The 25,000-nt window shown below is 45.0% G+C and overlaps 1 protein-coding gene across 1 annotated transcript in view; it reads left to right on the forward strand.

Annotated features, from left to right (window-relative positions):
• The window catches only part of diaph2 (diaphanous-related formin 2), a gene marked incomplete at its 3' end in the record, with an annotated part of 154,502 nt that overhangs the window by 86,170 nt on the left and 43,332 nt on the right, over nucleotides 1-25,000 (forward strand). The window contains exon 7 of the mRNA XM_042073980.1: nucleotides 18,998-19,137. Coding sequence (XP_041929914.1) covers nucleotides 18,998-19,137 — 140 coding nt within the window. The remainder of the gene's footprint in view (nucleotides 1-18,997; nucleotides 19,138-25,000) is intronic.

Raw genomic sequence — 25,000 nt, forward strand, 5'->3', positions numbered from 1 at the left:
GGGCAGACAATTCCTTGACCTTGCCGAAGTTGAGGCACAGTGAATTTAATAAACATTATTTATTAATGACGAGCTTGTAAGTGGCAGATGTGAGTCGCGTGTCACTTGTGAAGGTGGCTGGAGATAACTTTGGAGTGGGCTGTCTGAATAGGCTTAAGGTCGAGTCCATTTTCCATTGGTCTGGTCTGATATTATTACACCTTGTCTCTTTGTCAGCCCACAGACATATTCATTCCAAAGGTCAGATCTTTTGTGTTAGTCCGTGCTTCAGACAGCGCTAAAGATCACAGACATGTTGTATTAAAGATCACGTTGAATAAAAGGCCTAAGACTTAAGTTGTAAATCAAAATAGATACTTGTAAATCAAAAGAGATACTAAATAAGAGCAGTACATTGACATATTGAGGTTTCCGACCTACGTCACTATCCCTTATTGTTCCCATAACAAACAGAATAGAGATATTATTGATGTATTGGGGGTAGCCCCCCCAGAGGCTGTTGAATAGAGGTGACATATGCCACTGACATGGATAGTCTCGCCCTATCCTTGGTGTCGCGGTCAGTTCACCTGCCCTTTTCTGGGCCGCATGTACCACAGCCCACTCTTTCACACACACACACACACACAGCTCTGCTCAGTCAGCTGTGACACGGCGAGGTGTTGGCAGGTCCTCTTGTGTGATCCGTCGCCAGCGTCTCTCCCGTGTGGCCTCCTGACTTACCTGCCGACGGAGAGGACAGGAGAGGCGTGGAGCTGGGAGGGCTTGCGTGACCACTTTGACCGTCATTATGGCAGCCTCTGCCTGTAAACACCACATAATGTCTGCCTGATGGTGGGGAGAGAGGCCGAGGAGAGTGTTGCGGGTCTGGCCAGTCTGTCTGAGTGCTGTTTATCTGCTCATTGGCACGTCTTGAGGACGCGGCCTCCTACAACACTGTCCCCCCCCCCCCCCCCCCCTCTCTTCAGCTTTTAATGGCAGCACATATTGATTGGGCCAGTATAATGTAATTTTGCCTCTCGTTTGCCTCTTTTCAAACATTGGAGGTGAAAGGCAAATGCCTGTCTGGCATAAATCCCTCTCTCCATCTCCATCTCTCTCTTTCTCTCTCTATCTCTCTCTTTCGTTCTCCAACACCCCCCCCCCACCTCCTCCAGAACCTGCTTGGCTGTTTGGGTGTCGGGCCAAAAGCTGTAAAGTCCTGCTGCTGAAGGAGTTTTATGGTCGCGTCGGCTGGCTCCTTCGTTCCACTTTACCCTTGTCAGTCTTCCAGACTGAGAGGCCCCTCCGGCAACGGCCAGTACATGACATGGAGGGGGGGAAATCCTATAAAATCTTTGTCCCTGACAGGGAGCAAATTTAAAAAACTAATTTTCAAATCAAATTGTAAATCTCTTTGCTTGGGTGCACAGCAGGACTCTCATGGTCTCTCTCTCTCTCTCTCTCTCTCTCTCTCTCTCTCTCTCCCTCTCTCCCTCCCTCTCTCTCTCTTCCTCACTCATTTGATCATCTCTCTTCAGTGGGTTCTGCTTCACCTCGTCTCCTCTCATGTAGTCTTTTGAGTCTAAATAATGCAATTGGTATAAAGCAGTTAACTGAATCACACTGCAAAAGGAAGTGCAGTTGAACTCTTTGATGCTGCTCTTTGACACGATTCGAGCGCCGATGCATTATGATTATCAATGAGGATCGGATTGGCTAGGAATGCAGTAGAACTCCACAACATCACTTGCTCCTGAAGATGGCGTTTGTGCTTTCACACTTGTTAAGGAGCACATGTACACCAGTCTTGCAGATGCTCTCATTACCCCTTAGGAACCCTGCAGGGGGTTAATGATTTATCGCTAATTGAGTAATGCAGAACAGACTTAGCGAGCTCTGTGATCAGCTGTGATGGTATGTATGTGTGTCTGTGCAAACGCAAACAAAAACCGCTCACACACACACACACACACACACACACACACACACACACACAAACACACACACACACACATACACACACACACACACACACACACACACAAACACACATGAACACGAACGCATAAAATAAAAGTGCTCACCAGCTGGTGGAATGCAGTCTCATCCCAGTCCCAGTCACCCTCTTGTTGTCATCTCAATGCTCACCTCTGTAGGAGTCTTGTTAGAATAGTACAAATGAACACAGATGAGATAAAGAGATCACAGAGACAGAAAAGCACAAATGAATGCCAGCCCTCATTTCCTTAAACAAAAGCCACCATCTTGATCTGTTGCACCTTTCCCCGCACCATTGCTCTAACCGTTGTCTCCAGCTCTTATTGGAGCCTTCAGACTCTGTGCCATACGAGCGTGTTTGCATTCCCCAGCATGGCACCAGAGAGCATGCTTTAAATGATCTTCCATTGAAGCGTGGTGCAACAGACAGACTGAATAAATAAATATATACAGTCTGTTTTTCTGTCTCTCTCTCTGTCTTACACACACACACACACACACACACACACACATACACACACACACACAAGGGGCTTGCATGCTCCTCTGCTTTGAAGCCCTTTTGTACGAAATGCCTGGGTATAACTAAATCCCACTCTCAAAAAAACATTTTACCCCCTGTGTCTACCAGGCTTCCAGCTCGTACACACATGCAGACAAACACAAAAGAAAACAGAGAAATACCTACTTTGTACTTGCCAAACATCTCTCTCTTTTTCTATATCAGCACATCAGAGAATTCTCCTCTTAATTTAATTTTTACCTTTGGGTTTTCTTTTGGGCAATACAGGGTGTTATATTGATACATAGTCATGCTGTCAACTACTCCCCACACACCTCTTTCAACCCCATGGAGGCTTTGATAAGGATGTCCTGGGGTGTCAAAGTTAGCAGCAACACCTTAAAAAAAAAAACACACCTTGAGCAGAATGCATGCTGAAGCATTTCTGGGCCCTTGTCTATGTCATGTCCTCTAGTGATTTATTGTCAGTCATTTGGAGAGCACCTGTGCTTTCATAGAGATACCGATTATCAGCCAAAACCTAATAAGACTCGGTTTTCTTTCTTTGTCCATCAGTATTCTGGGTAAAGTGTTGGCCGTATCAATAGAAATGGGAAAAATGGAGCGGGAGGTCTTTCATTCGAGCACTGTGGAGGTCATAGGCAATTAAAATGTCTACTGCCACTGCCAGAGTGTTTACACAGTAAATTCAGACGCTGTATTTGTCTGACTTTTGTTTTTTTTGTTTTTTTTCCCTTTCTACTGAAGTTTCAGAAGTGTTGTTTTGCTCTCTGGCTGCTTTTTGAGCACTCTTTATCCATGTTCCTGGACTTATTTATCTCTCATTACCATTTCTCCGGCACTGCAGAAAATCCCAGCACAGAAAACCTTTAGGCTTTGATATTTCCGCTAGTCAGTCGGCCCTCTTTCGAGTCACCCTCAATAGTGCTGTCTGCATTTGAATACAAGCAGGATGCAGACAGGGGGTGGGGGTGCCATGGTGTCTCTCTCCTGGGATAAACCCTCCTTGTGACCGCGACTGAACAGCAATCAGATAGGTATCTATTGGGAAAGAAAGCCATATCACCCTGCCCATGTGCCAGACAAGCACCCTAAGGGTCTGGAACCTCCCAGTTGAATGTTAACTGTTTCACCTGCTCTGGCGCCAGTTGGCATGGCTACCGTCTCCCAAGGTACCCGCGGGTAGCATCCTGGTATTTTGCTGCGTCCCTAGAGCTCCATTTGCCATCCATCATGGAGACCGCCGAAGGGCCTCAAAGCATCGAGGGAGGGCCACAGCAGGGCCACCTCCAACTGCGAGGCTGATGCTGTCTCCCAACCTTTCCAAGAGCTTGTTTATCAGAGCTCTGTAGAAGCTTCTTTTGCTACGTCTGGAAACGTCATTGGGTTTTAAAACCTTCACCAAATAAGAAAAGTGGCTTTTTTTTTTCTTTCTTGGAAAAAAAAAGAGCCATTATCAGGTGAGCTGAGGATTCTGGGAAGGTAGCCTGTAGAGAGGGTGCATGCATGCTTGCCCTAGCCCGCCCCTTCACTCTTCCTTCATGATGAATGTTCCTATCTGCAGGCGTTAGGTGCTCTATTTTTCACGCTGGTGCATCATGGGACATGGGGGCGGCTGGGAGGGATTGGGGTGCGCCATCTACTTCTCTAATGCCGCCCAGCCCCCCTGCAACCCCACTTTCACCCTTCTCTGAGCATGGTGTACGATCCTTGGAGAAAAGGGGGATGACTAATCCTGCGAGTCTGTCTTGGGGGAAGAGAAGAGGAGAGGTGCGTTGCGCTGCTTTGCTCAACCGAGGAAAGGTCATAGCCGTCACTGGCAGGACAGGTGGGCAGAAGAACCGCCGCTGCCAGCTTTCCTGGCGAGGCGAAGTGAGGTGAGGAGGAGAGGAGCGGAGTGGCGTCCCAGTCACCAAGACGTTCAGCACAGACTCCCAGCAGTCCTGTAGGGAGGAAGAGACAGTGGCACAAGAAAGAGAAGACAAGAGAACAGACGACAGGAAAAAGAGAGACAGAGAGAGATTATTGCGTGAGACCAGAGAGGGTCAGGGTGAGAGAGTGAAACACACTCATGCGTTTGTGTTGTGCCACTTCAGGTCACATGGTACTGTGAAATAAGTCTTCACACAGGGTGTGCTGAATCACTGGTTTCGTGCCTTGCCTGCTTTAGTTAGAGCTGTGCACGTGTGTGTCATGAGTTCAGAAAATGGTTGCTTGAATTCCATTTGCCAGTCTATTTAAGTAGTTGACATATTAAAAGGCATTTAGAGCTAATTCATGCATTTTGAATTGCACACAACTAATCATAAGAGCCGCTCCCCATAGCTCTCATCCACTTCATTACCAGATCCACTTCCACTTCAGAAAAAGAGGGAATATATCACTCATACTGCTCATAAGCGAGGCAGTTTGTCATCGAGTTGGGGGCCATTCCGTCTAACGCGCCGAACAGTATTCACAGAGTGAGGCAAGTGTGTAGGGAGGAATGAAAATCTGAAAATGTGACCTACGTAAGGACACTAAGTGTCTACGTAAGTGGACCCTAAATGTTTGTCAGCTTTCGGTTACGTGCCAGACTGGCAATGCTGTCTACAGGAGCTCTAGGCATTCAGACCCCCCCCCCCCCCCAAACCCCCTCTCGTCTCCAGGCCGCGGTGTACAGGCAACGTGCCACACCGAAGCGGCTCTCCATTCAACAGGCTAATTAATCTTGCTTTGTGGGGGTTTGGCGCTGCCAAGCCCGAGCAGAGCCGGGGCTGCTGATGCAGGCTTTCTGAAGTTTCCACAGCTCTCATTTATGGCCAGTTAAAGATCTCAGCGTCTGTTATTAGGTGACAAGGCCGACGGTGATGAATAGGTATTTGTACTGCTATTGAGCGATGCCGAGTGTATGTGTGTGGTTGGGGAGGGCTGCGGGATGGAGGGGTGCTAGGGGCCACAAAGAGATGGAGCTGATTTAATGGTGCGGATATTAGAGCGGCGAGCGATCCTTTTGTTTTTCTCCGACATCTTGAGCTGAATGTAGGCTCAATTAATGAGCTGATTATCGGAGAGGGCCATTCATGAGCCGGAGAGGCCTGGTCCAGTCCATGTGTGTAATCACTTGTGAATGCAATCTTTATCTTTGTCAAGGATGCAGTGCACTGATAGGCTCTCTCACTTTTTTGCCGATGCATGTGACTGAACCACAATTGGGATATTCTGGAAAAGATTTTTTGAAATCTAGACAGAGAACCAACATCTTCTGATAGAGTATGTTCAGGTGTGAATGAGTGAGTTTTAGATTAGATTAGATTCAACTTTATTGTCATTGTGCAGAGTACAAGTACAAAGCCAACGAAATGCAGTTTGCGTCTAACCAGAAGTGCAAAAAAGCAGGAAAGTGCAATGTGATATACAAAGTATAGACAGGTGGTGCATAGGCAGGACAAGAAATATAGTGCAGATGATGCATGTATGTGTATTGTTGCTGCGTGCGTGCTGTAGCCTTACCCGCGCGCAGCACCAGGTGGGCGCACACACACACACACACACACACACACACACACACACACACACACACACACACACACACACACACACACACACACACACACACACACCTGCTCTGCATGGCAGCCATTAATCACCAGTAGCCCTCCTCACCACCACCACCAGTCGCCGCAGCAACCAGCTGCACTCGCCACCACTTCATCAGCATCCAGCGCACTTAGAGGCCGACTTAAGACAAGTGCAGTCTTCTCTGGACACTCCTCCTTCCATGTCCTCCTCGTCCCTCTCTACCCCCCAGCCCTAGCTTGCTGGTGGGCTAGGCATCAACGATGAGCACTCTCTCTCTCTCTCTCTCTCCCCTCTGTTCTGTGGATGGCAGTTGTTTGCAGCAGAACTTGATTTATTTCATTTCAGCTTCAGGGTTGTGTCTGAAATACGGGGCAACAGATAATTTGCAGTAAACAAAGGATGATGGAGAAGACTTGTTTGCTGTACCGATGGGAGCCTTGTGTTGTTGAATTAGAGCAGAATGCGTGTGTGTGTGTGTGTGTGTGTGTGTGTACTAACGGGGGTTGTTTGTGGGCTAAGAAAGTAGGCACTGTGAAACAGATTTGATTTCACAGCAAACGTGTATGTGTGTGTGTACATTTCATTTTCGCCAAACCTCCCCATACGAAGCACTGGGAAGCCGAGCAGCTGTAGGCATCATCAAACAAGTCCATCAAAAACGCTGGTGCTCATTTATTTCTCCTCTGCTCACCCGTCTGTTTTTGTTTGTTTGTTTGTTTGTTTGTTTGTTTGTTATTTCCCCCCTCCTACCTCTCAGGCTTGTCTTTCCCTCCATCCTTGTCCATCTTCCACCATGCTTATCTCTCTCTTCCCTCATCCCCAGTCTGTCTCTCTCCGACTTGGTTGTGTAGTTTGCGCTCAGTCGGCCCCCAGCTGCGTGTTCACAAGCGATGGAGACAGAGGGGAGGGGAGAGGAGGAGGTGGAGAAAGAGGAGGATGGGGAGAAGGAGGAGGAGGAGGAGGAGAGTCGAGGAGCTTCATTAGGGCTTTCACAACGCAATCAATGCTGCTGAGACACAAGCCCGGCTCAAATGAGATCCTCTGTGACTTCAGTCCTCCGCCCTACAACCCCCCCTACCTTTATATATATAAAAAAGCAGCACAGCTATTTACTTCGCTATGACAATGCATACATGTAAATATGCAAGAAAAGAGCTAAATCAATACATCCTTCCTCTTCTACAGAGCATCCTTTAGGGAAGAAGCTGTGAGGTCTAAATTAACTTTCCCTCCTTATCCCTCTCTCTCCCTCTCTCCGTCTATTGGATTTGAAAGCCCCAAAAGGGGGGATTCTTCTTAAGACCACTGTACATTGATCTGATTGAGTGACCTTCCTGATTGATTGATGAAGAGATGAGTACGAGCACCTCTCCAACGGATCGGCCCCCTGGGGTCTTATGTGTTCTCTCTCTCCTCGCCATAAGCCGTTGTTATTGAAATGGGACTTGCTGAGACAGGTGGAAGATGCATGGGTTGGTGTCTCTCACCGGAGCCTCTTTTCACATTCATATATTGTACTTCAGGGTTCTAGTCATTCTGACTGGCAGGGAAGTTTTACTGTCACAAGTGTAGGGATTCGCAATTTCAATTTGTTTTTAAAAAAATAAATAAAATAAAATAAGTTCAACTTTATTTTCATGATCCCTTGTTCTGGACTAAAGCACGTGCCAGTAAATAGAATGCACAAGAATACTACTGAGAATACTCTCTGAGATGAAAGCTAAGCATACAAATTAAAATGAATACATATGGTCAAAAACATATTGCTGTTCAAATTTTGGGCATTTCTTGGTGCACCAAGCTTTGCATGTGGCCACTACACAGCCTCCTGCACCTGTGGCATTAGGTTTAGCATTGGCGCTGCCTTTGTCCCTCCAGACGCCGCTCACACAAATGTTTGCTTTACCACTCTCAGTAGCCTGTCGGCGAGCGCGGGGGGGCACGTCGGCTGGCAGCTGCTCCCCGTCTCCGAGAACATTTCCTGCATCCGAGTTGTGAAAAAGCGCGTTCCCCCTGCTGTGCTAAGGGAGGGAGCTTTCAAGGCGATGCGTCTCCTTCTCTCCTGCTCCTCCCACCCCCTCCTTTCCATCCCCTACCAAGTGGAGTAGTATCAGCCAATGGCAATTTCCCCCATGGCTTACAACCGTCCCTCTCGCCTGCTGCTAATTGTCCATTTACTGTAATTGAGGAGGTTGATTAAACTGCACTGAATTGCTTTCAGAGAGGATCAGAGACAAGGTTGATGTTTTAGGATGGAGATGCCTCAGATGATGACTACTGGATTTTTATTTATGTATTTATTTATTTAGATTTATTTATTTTATTTTATTTTTATTTACCGGCATTTATTTTTATAATTCAGTGTGTCGATGCCAGTCAGTTTTGGTTGTCATAATTGTGGCCTGAGGTTATGACTTGACAGCACTTCAACGGAAAAAAGCCCTTTTCAGAATAAGCTTGTTCGTCTTCATGCAGATCTGTGCAAATCTGACTTGATGTGATGCATGCTGGGTTGAACACAATGCATACTGGGATGGACGCAATGCTTACTGGTTAGAAATCCTGTCCGACTTCTGTCAGCCGGGGAGGGACTTACCACCGTGACACCATGTCACATGACCTTCAAATATCGCGGGAGTCTTAGCCTGCAGACAGATCTTGCAGTTGCCTTCCACGATCTGCACTAGCTGAAACACGCCCTCATGACTTCAGTTCAAAGACGTGATAGGGCCATTTGGGAGGAATCTCCTCATGACGATTTTGACGGGTGTCTGCTTTATTGTAAATTTCTTCACATGTCAAGACATACAAAGAGATCGAAATTACGTTTCCCACTATCCCACGGTGGAGACAAGACATATTTTACCAATTAGGTCCACAGACAAACATAACATTCAAGTAAACAACATAAAAAGTAAAAAAAAAAGAAGGCACATTCAATGAAGAAAATAAGAGCAGCAACATTTGGGTTGAAAATGTGCAATTGTGCATACAGTAGACAATATAATGGTGCAAAAGTCAGGCCAATAAATGGCTGAGGTAGTTCTGTTTGACCTAAGTATGCAAGTGGCATAGTGGTGCAAGTTATGTAAGAGCAGCAGAAGTGTTTTCAGGACAACAGGACAACAACAACAAGTTGCAAAGTGTGCAAGTGTACAAGTGGAGTAGTGCAAGGCAGCCATTGTGGGTCCAAAGTCCAGGATGTTATGTAGCTGAGGGTGGAGGGGGGAGAGGGGGGAGAGAGTTCAGCATCCTAACAGCCTGGTGTATGAAGCTGTTGGTGAGTCTGGTGGTGCGGGAGCGCAGGCTTCTGATCCTCATTTTAATGAGTAAGAATGAAAGTTCTGCTGTATTTATTGCAAACAAAATTCTGTGATATCTCCCGCAAGTCATGTCAAGCAGACTGTAGCCTGTCTGTCAGGGATGAGCTGCCCACTGTTGTAGCTCCTCCCAGCTAGCATCTAAAGATCACGTTGACGTAGAAAGCCAGACGCAGTTGATCTCAAACAAGCCTGTTGTTAACAGATCATGATGTTTTACATTTTCTCATGTTCAGTTCCCTCAGGTCCACCCACAGAGGCAAAAAATACCACGTTCCTTAAACAGTACTTCTGGAAGAATTCTCAAACTCTTTACACGTTGAAAATTGTGTCCTCATTCACTGTTGACGTTAAAGATCGATATGCTTTCAATGTAATTGCTCTGAATATCTTAGTATTGGTCTGTAGCAGAGGAAAATAAATCCGTGTGCTGGAGAAAACCTGCCTCCGCTCCACAGATGAAAGAAGAATAACGAAACTAGCTCCTGGGTACATCAAGTAAAATGTACTCATGTCAGCATCTCGAGAGTTTCTGTATTTTGAATCTTTGTCATTTTACAATCTGCTGTAAAAAGAGTTTGTTAGGGAGGTAATGACTGTGGTGTATGTCATGACAGCAAAACGAATCGGAGGGACATGAGATGTACAGGAGACACTCAAAAATGGGTTCCATGTCAGAAAATAAATACATACCAAAATGATGATGGTGTCGCTGTGTTTAAATTAGAATGTGTTCTGTCATATCTTACCGTATGTTAGACAAACACTTTTTTAAAAAGATGCAGGACTTATATTTGATAAATATATTCATTTGCCTTGCTTATGGAGCTTTTTCTCATCTCCACTTTTTATTTTATTTATCAGTAAACAGCCTCAAGTTGTTTGGAGCAGGTTGGTTTTGTCCTCTCATCTTTCAATGAATTTTGAATTTGCACTGGGAGGTTGGATATCTTTGGCTCAAAGTAATGTTTTATTGATACCTTCATATGTCTTGATCAAAACACAGACAGTCTACCTTTAAAAAAATCCATTTTAACTGTAATGCTAGTCTCCATTTCCTATTTTATTTATTTTGCCCTTTATTCTATCTCTTTGAGTTTCCTGTTCTTGACAGTGGAGCTTTGGATGGCCTAATTGCAGGTGCACACAAGGGTGACTTTGTGCATACTTTGTAAGCTTTACTTTCACAGTTGTAAATTCTTACTGAAGGGCATCTGCTCCAATAATTTCAGGCTTTAAATGGGTAGGATTGCATTATCCCTCCAAATGCAGCATGGAGTGTCTGCTTTTTATTGGATCTATTAAATGACTATATGCAGTGCTGGGGAAAAAAATCATGTGTGGTTTGTGTTTTGATAGAATTATATGTGGCGTTTTGCTTTGTTGCTTTGCTTTCTTTCTCTCTCTCTTTATTTCTCTATCTCTTTTTCTCTCTTTTTATTTCTCTATCTCTTTTCTCTTTCTCTCTCTTTACCCCCCCCCCCCCCCCCCCCCCCCCCCTTATCTGTGTGGTTCTGTCTATGTGTGTGTCGTAATCCTGCTTGCATTCAGACATCACGTCTGGTGGAGACTCCTTTGGGGGTTGAGGACTCTCTTTCTCTGTGTGTGTGTGTGTGTGTGTGTGTGTGTGTGTGTGTGTGTGTTGGAGGTCTGTACATGTGTACTGCTTACTGCTGCGTGTGGTACTGAAGTTGCAGGCTTCATCAGCGAGCTTCTGTCAGACTCAACCAGCCGCAAGTCTGCGTTCTGCCCCTCCTCGGGGAGGTCAGACCTGGGCTAAAGACATTTAAGGAGAGTGGAGATGACCTTCCCTCCTACTGGAGAGACACCTGCCCTTGTTTTTTTCCTTGTTTTTTAGAGAGAGAAGGAGGCTTGGGTGAGGTTGTCTGGAGCCAGAGCAGCTCCTGGGCATTTCTTTTGTATGGAGTTTGACAGGTCCAGGAGCTCAGCCCCCCGTCTCCCCCCCACACTGGCACTTCACCCACATCGGCACTTCACCCCCATCATCATTGGAATTCAGTGGTTGGCACCGGATTGGCGTACCATTGGGAGCAGACGTCAAGTGCTGTTTCTCCCTGTATGCAAATCCAAGTGCACAGGGGTTGCTTGCTGGTTTCGGCTCCTCGGCTCAACAAAGGCGCAGAGCACTGTTTTGAGCTGCATTGCATCATCCCTTCCCCCCCCACTGTCACATAGCCTCTCACGGTTGTTCACTGCCTCTCCCCACACTGTTGTTCCACAGGTTGTAGACAAAGCCAGCAGATGCTATCATTTTGTTAGACAGTAATTTGTTGCGGTGTTAGTAGGCATCCGTCAGGGAAAGGATGTCATGGTGTGATTTGTGTCTAGGTTGCATCAGACTTGTCATTGTAATTGTGGCTTAATTCCATGATGTGCGGTAACTCACAAGTTATACTCGTGCTTATTTTTTTTGGTCTTTTTTTTTAGACATGGGGTAAAATAATGAGCCCATAGTGTTTACATCACCGGATGCAATTCTTCAAGTGGATATATTTGTTGTTGCCAATCCTGTTGGAATGACCTTGCACATCTCAAGTATAGGATTTGCCATTTTAGTCCTCTTGTTGATCAATACCCAGGTACATGGAAGATAATACAAATAGGTTCTACAAACATAGAGAGCTATTTTATTCTCTCTTGATCTAATCGTTTGTGTTTGACTGCATATCCACATTTTTAATATTCAGTGGCCTCACTCTGTGTTCTCTGGCTTTTTTGACCACAGGTTTGTTTTCTCCATAAGGCTTTTTCTCGAGTACTTTGGTCTTACCAAGCTGACATTGCTGAGCATTAGGTGCGGTTGTATTTGCATTCCAGTGAATGGGGCTAAATCTTTTAATGCTTTAATCGTGTCCGCCTCAGACTCCTGCTGTTGCAGGGGTGATGTTTTCTTTGTAGGCAGTTTTTGAGCATGTAATCAACCTAGAGACCTGGTTTTCTGGTCTCTCTGTGATGACTTGGGCCCACAGCCAGGTACTCATGTTTTCTCCAAATTGAGAAAAGTACCTTTTTTTTATATTTCTCATTTTCAGAAGCCTTCATTGCTGCCTGTCGTTGATTGGCGGTGGCATTGTTCTCAAGTTTAAGTGTTTTTTTTAGCACTTAAAAATGTGTAGCCTACTTGTCATATCTTGGTGGCTGGCATCTGAGAGGGAGACCTGGAAGCTGAAATAACTCTGTGACCAGGCTGAAGATGGCTAATGCCATTAGTTCTCTACTGCCCAGAATAAGCTGTATGTGCATATGAATGAGATTTGTGTAGCAGAATTATTGAATTCATATTTAAAAAAAAACAAAAACACAAAAAATGTAAAAATCATTGGCAACTTGTGTAAGTAAGATAAATGAAGTTGGCGCACACAGTTGAGTCAGGTTTTATTCACGTTAGTCGAGTGGTGAAACGTTCACCGTTGGCATTCTCTTTGTATAGCATACCTCCCAGAGATGCAATTTTTTGGAAGAAGGGAGGAAAGAAAGTGCATGGAGGTAAAGTCCTGGAGGGCAGTAACCCGCTGGGCACGGACACGGGAGAGTTGCTGGGCAGCTGAACGGACTGCTCATGATGGCAGCAGGAGTTGTCACATCCATAGTCAGCATCTCACCCTGGTCTGCCCCCCTCACCTTTTGAGACATGAGTACCTGAGCAGCTGTCTCAGATTTCAAGAATAGTCTTGTCTCCTCTCTTTCTCTCTCTCTCTCTCTCTCTCTCTCTGTTTGTCTCTCTCTCTCTCTTTCTGCCTCTGTTATTCCCTTTCTTGCATCCTCTATCTCGCTGCCCTGTCTCTGTTGGATTTCATGAGTTGTGTGTGTGTGTGTGTGAGAGAGAGAGAGAGTCTGAGAGTGAGAGAGAGTTTTTTAGTCACAGTGAGTAGTATCTAGTGAGTAGGTGTTGCAGAAAACAGGACACCCCTCAGCATGGCTGTCATTCACACACTAATGAGCAGGAAATTAAAGGAATAAAGAGTTTCTTCCACTTGGCTTTGATACTGCTTGATGTGCACTAATTGCTAAGATTGTATCTGCGTTGTTTTTCAAAGGATCAGTGGGGCACTTTGGAAATTTCCATTAATCACATACAAAGAAGAGGTAATTAAATTTTTACGTATTTCTCATTTTTTTCTCCCTGCATATTTCACAGGAGCAGGATGTTAATATGACTGAGTCGGTTTTCATCAATGATCATGCTAAACTTGAGTGGTGTTGTAGGGGAAACATGCCACAGATTTGATTTGTCATTTGCCTCCAGTTGCTGTTGTAGTGTGGTCGTTGAGCTTTCCTGATTGCGCTGCGTCTCAGTCTCGTCCTGGCAGTGGCGATAATTAGTGGTGTTTGTCTGACAATCTCTCGGTGTCTTTGCACAGTTCTCCTTAAAGGTTACGCATTCTTAAAAACAGGAAAAGATAGAGCGGAATGGAAGGGAGAATGAAAGAGGAGAGGCAATATCAGTGGTTATCTGATTAAGCAGATTAAAATGACACACAGTTTTCGGGGCCTAATTTAGCCGGATCATTTCAGCACAGGCGACCCCACGCTGAGTTAAATTACATCGTCCGTGTGCCTGCCACCCCCCAAATCCCCCACCTCTATCATCAGCCTCCATCAACCCCTAATTATTCTCCCCCAGCTCACATGAGCAGGGACCTGGGTAGGGCAGGGCAGGTAGAACCACTTTGAGGCAGTGCTTCCTCACTGCTTCCCGAGTGCCGCTGCAGCTCACAGCGCCGGGAATAGTGTGTGCTCACTGTGTGCTGAGTGTGTTTCACTAATTCATGGATTGGGATAAATGCAGAGACCAAATTTCCCTCACGAGATCAAAAGAGTATACATGTATATACTTATACTTATACTTATACTTAATGCATCTATCAGTCTTGCCGAGCGAGACCGGGACGACTCGGTGGAGGCAGCCCTGCATGTTACGGTCTCATTACAGGTGAGAATTACAGGTGAGACAAGTGGAGGCATTGCTTGGCACGCTCTCTTTCGCCAGGGTCTGGGGTACCAGCCATGTAAGTAGGGCAAGACAAAAGTGGAAGAACAATGTACTTGTGTATTATGGCATGCCGGAAAGGAAATTAACATTGAGAATATTCAGGGAAAGTCTGAATAATATGAAACGAAACGTGAGAATATTCATAATATTCATAATATTCATAGTGAAATTCATAATATATGGAAGGAAACAGAAAGAGAGAGACGAGGTGATGGTGTGGGGTGTGGGGTAAGAAACCCTGTTCTTAAGATACCCTGTTGCTGTCACCAAAGTCAAATTGACAGTAATTGGTCCCTGTACTATTTTGTTTGGCAGGAAATGCTGTTGACAAGCAGGTATAGGAGCAGGAGATGAGGTTCTTAGATGTGATCAGGGGGCTCCATGGGTCGTTTACTTTCTGCTTTTCCACCTTTCTTGCTCTCACACTCTCTCACTCTCTCACATACACACTTTCCTTGTGTGGCTTTGCAATCACCCTCTCATGGTTCTTCCTCATGCCTCATGGTTCTTCCTCATGCCTCATGGTTCTTCTTTGTGTTGTTCGTTACTCTCACCATATGAAACCACCAACTGTTTGGCCTGTATTCCTGCTTTGCCCAGAGAAGAAACTCAATTACTAGAAGCAAGGGGGTATCGCTGTCTGCATGATTAGTGTGGTCTGCCGTAGTGTTGATATCATCCCACAGGAACGAACAGACTGGGGTTGTTAGCCGCATATTATGGTTAGTCTTTGGTTTCCCAACCTAAAGGTCAGCGGGTAGTGAAACCAGAATCTTCGCTTTTCTGGAGTGAGCTTTGGCCTCTGGGAATTGCTTGGAAGAAAAATACCAAGTGCAACACATACATACACACACACACACACACACACACACACACACACACACACACACACACACACACACACAGAATTTCTTATTAAGAATGTACGGACATTTAAAGACAAACTTGACCTTTGCTAAAGTTAGCTTGGGATTACTGTATCAAACTTGTCGGCTGCATTACAAAAAATGTAGCAACAAATATATCCTTATTTATTTTAGCAAATGTCAAATTTTCATAGTTTGTTGTGTAGTGCTAATTCACCTGAGAACCTTCATAGAAGGCCACATCCCTACATCATTTAGGAGTGTGGCTGAGGAGAATCTGTAGGTTTTGCAGATTATATTTGATGTCATGAATGCAGTGTGTATCAGTGCATAACAAACCCCAGAGATCAGCCTCCAGGGGCTGCCTCAAAGCGGCTCTGATCATCTCTAATCTCCAGGAAAACCAAATTAGGAGGGCACGTGTGAGCTTGGTTATATGTCAGATCATTGTGACTTGTCATTACTGAGGTGAGGGATTGGGGAGCGGCACCTCAGCAGCTGCCAAAAAAAAAAAAAAAAAGTCACAGCAAGGTGGAGGGAAGGTTGAACGCAGTGCACTCTACAACTGTGGAGAGATCAAGAGGAATTAAAGCAAGCGTGATGAGAGACCAGGCCGCACAGGGAGATCGAGTGTGAATCGGACCGCGTGAATGGCTGGTGCTCCGGGCAGGAGAGCGCAGGGCGGAAGGATTGCAGATTGCCCCACAGAGAGACGCAGGGCCCGGGGTGAATAGCAACGCCTGCCTGCAGAGCACTTCTGTGGGGCCTAAGCCTCCGACTCAAAGAAAGGCTTTGAACTTGCGAAAGAGATTGTTGAGCAATTTTTGAGTCAGGTGCCCTCCAGAGGCTATTGAGTTTGAATGTGCTCCAAGCAGAATGGGGGGTTTGAGGAACAAGGCATGTGGGAAATGTGCCAGTATCCGTCCATGAGTCGCCAGAAAAGGCATTCTGAATTCAGTTTGAAGGTTTCATGTTCTCTCTCCCCGTGAAAAAATATTGCTTAATGTCTACATCACAAAGCGAAGAGATTATCTTCGTCTCTTTCACTGCCGCGCACCTCAGAGCTTGCTAGAGTGGCAGCAGCGCATCTGTTGCCTATTCAATTGCCTTGTGTTTGTTGAGCAGCGACTCAAAGAAGCATTGTTCACTCCACCTGTCTCTTCCATCTATCTGTATTTCATTGCTGTCAGTCACTCTGTCAATGTGTTTTTTTTTTTGTTTGTTTGAGATACCCACCTTGTTTACCATGGTGAAGGATTGCGGTGCTCTACATAAATTCTCCAAAGTTATGCGGACCGAGATTTCTCCTTTATCCACATGCCTGTCTCTCCGGCATGACAAACACGGCTCTGGAAGCTTGCGTTTGCTCTTCGACAGCTCGCTAGTGGGACATGGAGCTTATTTTTACCCTCCGATAGCAACATGCATGCAGGCAGACTTTTTTCTCCCTTGTGTATGTTTCAAACACTGCCATGTGGGAGACAACCAGCCACCCCCCTCAGATGAAAGTGCTCGAATATTACTCCCAAGCCACTTATTAGTGCCAGACACCCAAGCTGAAACACATTTGAAAAGAGTTCATTGCAGTTAAGAAGTTCCTCTCTGATGTGTGTGCGTGTGTGTGCGTGTGTGTGTGTGTTTGCGTGTGTGCGCGTGTGTGTGTGTGTGTGTGTGTGTGTGTGTGTGTGTGTGTGTGTGTGTGTGTGTGCGTGTGCGTGTGCGTGTGTGCGCGCGTGTGTGTGTGTGTGTGTGTGTGCGTGTGTGTGTGTGCGTGCATGCATGCGCATACTGTATGTTTTTGTGTGTATTTTTTGTGTCTATCTTCTCTCCTCCATCTCCATCAGTATGATATACTGTCTTGCATGGATACTTTGACACCCTCCTCAGAGTCCTGACATGCTATTTCCTCAACTACACTCGGCAAGTTGTTTTTTTTTTTCCTGGGTAGGCTAGGCTAAAAAAAGAAAAAAAAAAGTTAAATATGTGGAGCATATGAAATTATTGACATTGATTCATCATAATGATGCTCTGTCTACAGTACCTTCAATCAGCCAATGTGTGTCAAATACAGAAGAAAATCCATTACCCATATTACCTTGCACTTAGTTGTGTTGGCCACAGGGTGTTTGAGGAAACCGCAGATGCCTTAATGGATTGCCAATCTTTGCTGTGTTCTTTATTGTCTCTGACTTTCCGCTGTGAGATGAGATTCTGCTGATAGTAACTTGGATGAATTGACAGCCAAGGGAAATTGATTTCAGTTGGGCTCAGAAAGTTATATACTGAAACAGTGAGGGAGGCTTGACATCCTCCGTTTCCTCTGAGCCTTCACTCATCCTGATATAAGTTGTTGTTTATGGATGGATCTGGAACCCCACATTACTGTTTCCTCTTGCTTTTGACCAGAGGCTTTTCTCAACATCTTTTGAGGAAGTGTAGCATCCTCATGCTGCAGTCTTAGACAAACTTCTCCAATGACCACATTCCATGAAAGTTTTAAAAAGAAAAAGAGAGAGCGTCTGCACCTGTCTGGCACTGCCAGCAGGTTGCAGCGCTTTGGGTAGACAACAGTCTGTGATAACGTGGTCTGAAGCCTTCTTCCAGAGTTTTCCGCCACTGAAATCCGTTTAGCCTCAGCACTGTCAGCCTGTGCACAACTGTCACGCTGCTTTGGAGCCACAAGGTTGGCACTGGGCCACGCGGTACTGCTCCCTCTGGACCAACCGACCTGCCATTCTCTTGTCTGTCTACACTGATTGAAGTCTGTCTGTGTGTGTGTGTGTGTGTGTGTGTGTGTGTGTGTGTGACTAAGAGAGAGATCACACAGTTTCAGCTTGTCAATCCCATATTCTGCCTCAGCATGCGCTATCAAACTGTGTTTTTGTTTTTAGTTGTGTTTTTTTATAGTTCCCCCTGTCTTCTTAGGGGTCCACTGATGATTGCATTTTCCAAATCCTTTATCTTGTGAAAGGCGGATAAAGTCCCAGTGATTCTGTAAATCTTCTCTTTCATGGAAAACGATGCAGACCATAATTGCTCTTTTGTGTCTTTCGTTTGGCAGGGGGTAAATCCGTCGTTGTGCTCTTCGCTACCAGTTATTGCAGCGTTAGTGGCTAGTCAGTTCCCTTCCTTCCCCTCTGCCTTCTTATCGTTGTCGGTGCCAGCTTTGTTTTAAATAAAGCCTGCCCTAGAAAACAGGGACAGCTCTAATCCCAGGGACATATCCAACATGTTTCCGTGCACACTGACCTACACAGCCAGGGAGAAAAGGGATGACCGCTGGTCTTCCCAGTTGGCTGCCAGTTTCAGTGGTCTGCAAGGGCCAGCTTGAGAGTGGCATGTCTGTCTTGTACTGCTTGAACGTGATTTAAATTCAAACCAAAAACAGAACAAAACAAAACAAAATCTGTACCGTTTTTCACTGCTGTCTACCCTATTTTTCTCTATTATTGAAAAAAACAAATATAGCACTGTTTATTGCCACCCTGCTTTTTTATTTCACAGCTGTACGTTTGAATGACAAGGCTTTACAGCAAAGCCACCACAGTCCCGTTACCTCCTCTGCACACTGTCATTTCCTGTCAAGCTAGCAGTATGGCGCCTAACACACATGTTGTAATTAATGCGTATCTGTGCAGGCAGGCTGTAGCAATGACTGATCCCCCCTTCCCTCCCCCTCCCCCTCCCCAATTTTATCTCTTCTCCCCTCACTAACATGTATTTATATCTGCAGGGAGGCCTGAGGAACAGCAAGCACGAGTGCACCCTGTCATCCCAGGAGTACGTTCACGAGCTGCGCTCCGGCATCACCGACGAGAGGCTGCTCAACTGCCTGGAGTCCCTGCGCGTCTCCCTGACCAGCAACCCTGTCAGGTCAGTCAGGCCTGTTCTTGTTCTAGCCCTCCCCCTCCTCCTCCTCCTCTTCGCCGTGACATCAGTCTCTCGCACCACGCCGACCGACCGCTGCTCGTCGAGTTCCACACGCCCCACATTCGAGTGACGTCTGCTTAAGTGCCCGAGATGTGTCGACGGCTGATGGATTCTAGCGACTGCGTGCCAGTCTTCTTACAAAACCCTTAATGTTCCCTAAAACTCTAAGCAGTGTTGAGTTCATTCATCTGTCTCTCTCTACTTATGTTTGTGGCACTAGCATCTAGCCCCCTCTTTTTTTCTCATGAGCAGTTAGCATGCTAATTGGCGCTGGGTCCTTAGCTGTCTCGGGCCTGTCTGCCCGGTGCCACAGGCTTGGTTAAATGAGCGTAGCCCACAGTGGCCACCAGGGCAGGCCGTTATTGCTCACCACTCTTCCCATTGCGCCCTAATGGATAGGAAGTCGGCTTTTCACACATCAGAAAGCAAGCCGTTTTGCCGAGATGCTAATAAGCACAGCACCCAGAGATCAACCTCTTTTGCTTTGATTTTTCTCATATGTCTCTTGGCCTTGCTCTGGCCCGCTATTCCTTTTGCTCTCCTTCTGTAAAACAGTCTGTTTTATCATCTTTAATTCACTAGTTAAAGCAAAATTCACATCAGATCTTTTACTGGCCCATTCATTCAATCATAATTAGACTGTGCTGGATTTGGAAGACCATTTGCACCAAACTTGACTTCTATTACCCCACCCTCCTCTCTCCTTTTTTCCCCCCTCTCCACGTGTAGATGGGGTCTTCAAATTTAATTTGGTCCCAGCTGCACGAAGGGAACAGTTTGTGACAGCGCACCCTCTCAATTATTTACCAGTCCACTAACAGGAAGATGTTTCGTTAATGTGAATCAATGAGCGGTGCATATAGAGTGGTCATCAGATAGAGTGACAGAAACTCGGCTAACAGAGAGAGGACGTTCCCGTTGGAAGCCTCCAGAGGAGAGATGGTCTGACCCCCCCCCCCCCGCGCCCCACAGGGAGAGACCTCATTATTGTGTCTGCACAGATTGGGTTACTAACAGGCTTCTCTGTGGTCTAACGGGAGAGACATCCATACCATGTCAGCCTAGAGTAACAGACACTATCACCCAATTGCTCCGCTTAATTCTTATACACACAGACACAAAATCTTCATTTAGATGGCTAGTGAGCATGCCTCAGAATAACACAACTTCTTTAATGAGCTTCTGTCTTTAATTATGGGTATCTGTGCTTTCCCTGATCAATCAGTTGCCCAGCACATCCTCTGCATTCATCTCATTTTAGCCGACACTCTGCCCATTAAGTTACACAAAAAAAAGTCTTGTTCACTTATTTTGTGTCTTTTCCGTCTGTAAGCCCACTCTGTGTACCCTGCTGCAACTTTGATGCCTTGTTTATCGTATGTGTGTGTGTGTGTGTGTGTGTGATGTGTGTGGTGTGTGTGTGTGTGTGTGTGTGTGTGTGTGTGTGTGTGTGTGTGTGGTGTGTGTGTGTGTGTTGGCTTTGGCACATCCATGCGGTGAAAGGGCAGTTTGCTCCAAGGGCCGCGAGTTAGGCCAAGACCACCCTCTGGGTGTGTGCAAATTGCTGAACTTCTGACCACCGCCAGTGAAAGGAAGGGCTACCCGCGCGCTTGTGTGGACATGACTCCCTCCTCCCCGCCACCCGGCGAAGGCCAGGTCTTGCTGAGAGGAAGGCACCCCTGGGGTGATGTGTTGACGGGGTGGTGCGGAGGGACCACTCCGGTGCCTCCACCCCCAGCTCCCCCTGTCCCCTTCTAGGCTTATTTTAATGCTGCGACGACTGAAGGGGACGTTTCAGCCTTGTCGGCGAGCATGCCAAGGTTACTCCCAATTAATATGAATGGAGCTAATTGTCACGGATCACAACACACAGGAAATGCAAGCTGCACCCCCCCCCCCCCTCCACCCGACTTCCTTACTTCCTCCGCACCCCCTCTGTGTTTTGATTGCTCTATGTTAATGTAACCTTTGCAGTGTACTTTTAGGTTTATGTATTTGAAATGAGCGTTGAGAGGACAGCGGCATGGCATAAAGCAGTTGGGTTCGCTGTGGCTTTTTCAAAAAAACACTGTGTACAGAGCACAGATCACTGCGCCCTTGCTCTAAAATTTCACCTCACGCAATGGCTGTCCCAGATTCGGCACACTCAGCCACTTTGGCAGGAACACCAAAATAATGTTAACAATTTTAGATGTACCACAGATCAGAAGCTAAACTGTAGTTGTAAACTTTGTTTTGTTGTTGTTGATGTTTCTTGTTCAGGTTTGTATTTTTTTGGGAATAAGATTAAGGTCTGGCTGACTGTTGAGACTCTGCAGTGAGACACATACTTTACTAAGATGGAGATGGCAGTGGGTTTTCTGACACCTCTAAACACAGACCGTTTGTTTAGACATGTAAAAGTTGTTGATTAAGGTTGTAGTAATAAAGCAAATGGTATTGTATTAGTACACTAGTTAAAGTTTGAAGAAAATGATTTTCAGTGGTCTTTTTAGTGGCATATAAAAAAAAATCAAAGAGTAACTTGTGTATCAGTAGCAACAATAAAAGCAAATAAATAGATTACAATAAACACATTTATTTATACAAAGTCTGAGGTCCACTCTTGGATTTTTTTGTCTTAAAGTTTTTGTTAGACATTGCCTTGCTTTTTTTCTGTCTTGTAAAGATGCAGCGAGGGTTTGGCCCCATCCACTGAAAAGCCAATCTGTTCCTGATAAAAAATGCTCGAAGCCCCACGGCTATTGCAAAGGATGATTACTTACATGTCCTTTCAAACATTATCCATGTGTAGGGCTAACAAATATGTTACTGAGAGAACTCATTTAAATCATAGCCTTTGCAGTTAGGTTTATTCCATATTAATCATCAAGTGTGGTAGGCTGTGACAAAAAAATCAGCAGATAATTTGAAAGGTGGGAGAAAAAGGACTGATACCATTTTTTTTAGCTTGTAGGACAAATGATCTGTGGATGCATTTGGAATTCACTTTTGGGAAACAAATCATTGCAGCCACACTCTGGACAGTTTTAATCTCTTAAGCTGCCCTTGCCCTCTGTTTATCAACCTGAGATTTGCATACATTCCCCGCAGTCCGTCTTATCTGCCTCAGGCCGGTCTTTTGTAGTGCACGTGCTCATAAGCATTTCTTACTGTAGGCTTAAGGCCCTATTTTGATGGCAAAACCAGTTGATAGCACAGGCAGGGAAAGAGTAGGAATATCCCGGTGAAGGAATTTCTACCAGAGTTATTTAGGATTTAACAAAGCAACGTGCGATATTACCACCAGAGGTTTTTTTTTAAAATTACATTACTTAGTTCATCCTGATTTCTGTGCAATATAAATATGCTTTATTGATAGGCAATTATAATGTATATTGTTACTTTATAAATTACAAAGATTACTCTATTTGAAAACAAGTTAAATGCTTGTTTATAAAACGGATAGTTCTGGTCCTTGATTATGGATGACTAAGTCACATTCAGAGCGATGGTAAAATACACCTGTTATCACATTACATCTGTATTACTTGTGTAACATGTGATCAGAGATTTAATTTAATCATTTGAATCTGCATAATGAAACACATTTACACTTAACAATTTACCCTTAACTGTTCCAGCCAATTACCAACGAGATGCACGTTCATGTCAGTTTCAATTGCACGGGAGGGAGGGGCGAGCTAGCTCTCTGTTTTGTTCGAAACATCAACAGAAGGGACGTTACCCAACCGTGCTTAGAGAACCTTTAAGTTTGTCTCAGTACTATTCAGCATTAAGTAGATTTCAATTCTTATCCTTTTATTGACGTTTTTAAATGTTAGATTTATTGTGGGAACAGACTTTAGGCTGGCTATTTGGTGGAGTTGATGCATTCAGAACCCCAGCACAACCAAACAGGTGAAAAAGCCAGTTTAGCTGAGCACGGTATCAGTGGGAGAGAGTAGACATATACAGTTAGGCTCACACGTATTTGAACCCATGCTGAAGTTGACTAAAAAGAGGAATATAAAATATAGAATATAAAAACCTTTTGGAAATTGATCTTAATGCCTAAAAAAGTTAAAAAAAAATGTTCTTCCTTAAAATACAGGGGTCATAAGTATTCACACCCCTATGTTAAATTCCTTTAGAGGCAGACAAATTTTTATTTTTAAAGGCCAATTATTTCATGGATCCAGGATACTATGCATCCTGATAAAGTTCCCTTGGCCTTTGGAATTAAAATAGCCCCACATCATCACATACCCTTCATCATACCTAGAGATTGGTGTGTATTTCAGTTAGCCTATTAGCTGGTTTGATGCTCATTGCAAATCAAACCAGCTATTAGGCTAACCTAAATACACTTGTGTCTGTAGATGTAGACAATATGCGATATCCCAGAGACAAAGAAAAAAAATCTGAAGCATACGGAATCCAAGAGCAGCAGTTACCAGTAGTTACCATGAATGCACAAGATATGCTGTTTTAATGTTAAACCTAACATTAAAACAGCATTAAACACTTGGACCAATTATGTAATCTTTGTGACAAAGAACGTCTGGACCCTCTTTTATGGAAAAGTGTATAGACAACATTTGTACTTAGTCGAATTAGACTACAACATGTGAATAAGAATACAAAGAACTGTCATTATTGTGTATTTGCATCATGGAGGACATGGAGAATTGTGTATTTGCATCATGGAGGACATGGAGAATTGTGTATTTGCATCATGGAGGACATATTGGCTTTGAAAACAAACATTTTATTCTTAAGCCTGCCAGCATACATGTTTTAACATCAAGGGTAGTTCAAGGACAAACCCCACTGCAAATAATTACAATTTGCATCCCCCCCATCTTGGTCATCTTGTTTGCATGCCATTGTTATAGAGTGACTGTACATTGAGCTTACACAAAACGTATGTAACCATGGTTACCACAGTGTCCATTTGTATATCACACAGAAGCTATTTAGGGATTTATCATACTTAATTGCGAGCCCAAAAAAAAAAAGAAGTTCTTGGACAGTTAATCTTGTTCAGCTGTGTTGCTCTTGTTGTTTTGTGATGTGATGCCGGCTGTTAATTATTGCCGATGGCTTGTGTTTGTGCAATAGTTTAATTGGCTGGGCCAGACACCTGTTTTCCTGCCCAGGTGGCTAGAAGGGCATTGCATGTGGCTCTCGTGTCCCTAGGCGTCCCATACAGGTGTGTGGCACATAACCCCCCCCCCCCCCCCCCCCCCCGCAGAGCCGCCTGCAGATGGCTACGCCTGCAGGCAGCACTCTGCCGTCATTTATTTGTTTGTTTTATTTTTTCTATCTTTTTTGGCACAGGAAGTAACTCTGTGACGAGTAATGCTAATTATCTCTGCCGTGCTTCTTTTAAATTTGTCTCTTCGTCTGACTGCACATTTCTTCATTTAAAAGTGTCAGACCATTCGCTGCTTACCATAGAGTCCTGTTTCATTAACTTCTAATCCCGTGGCTTGAAGTGAAATGCGAAGTTACAGTGATAATCGCTGTCTCTTATTTCCCCATTTATGGAGAGTTAAAATGAGCTGCATCTAATGGCAGCTGTTTCTCTCTTCCTCTCTCTCTCTCTCTCTCTCTCTCTCCTTCTCTCCCTTAATTCCTTTTCTCCTCCTTTTCCTCCCCACAGTTTGTGTTTCCCCCTCATGTTGCACTGCGAACAGTGCCACAGGGCCTGCAACTGAACTCAATATTAAAGTAGTGTGATAAAAGTTAATCCAGAAGTTTCCGCACACCTACTCATGCACTGGAAGACAAAAAAGCATAAAAAACAGCCACTTAATAGCTC

Source organism: Alosa sapidissima, chromosome 20, assembly GCF_018492685.1.
Source record: "Alosa sapidissima isolate fAloSap1 chromosome 20, fAloSap1.pri, whole genome shotgun sequence".
In the NCBI taxonomy this organism is placed as follows: Eukaryota; Metazoa; Chordata; class Actinopteri; order Clupeiformes; family Clupeidae; genus Alosa; species Alosa sapidissima.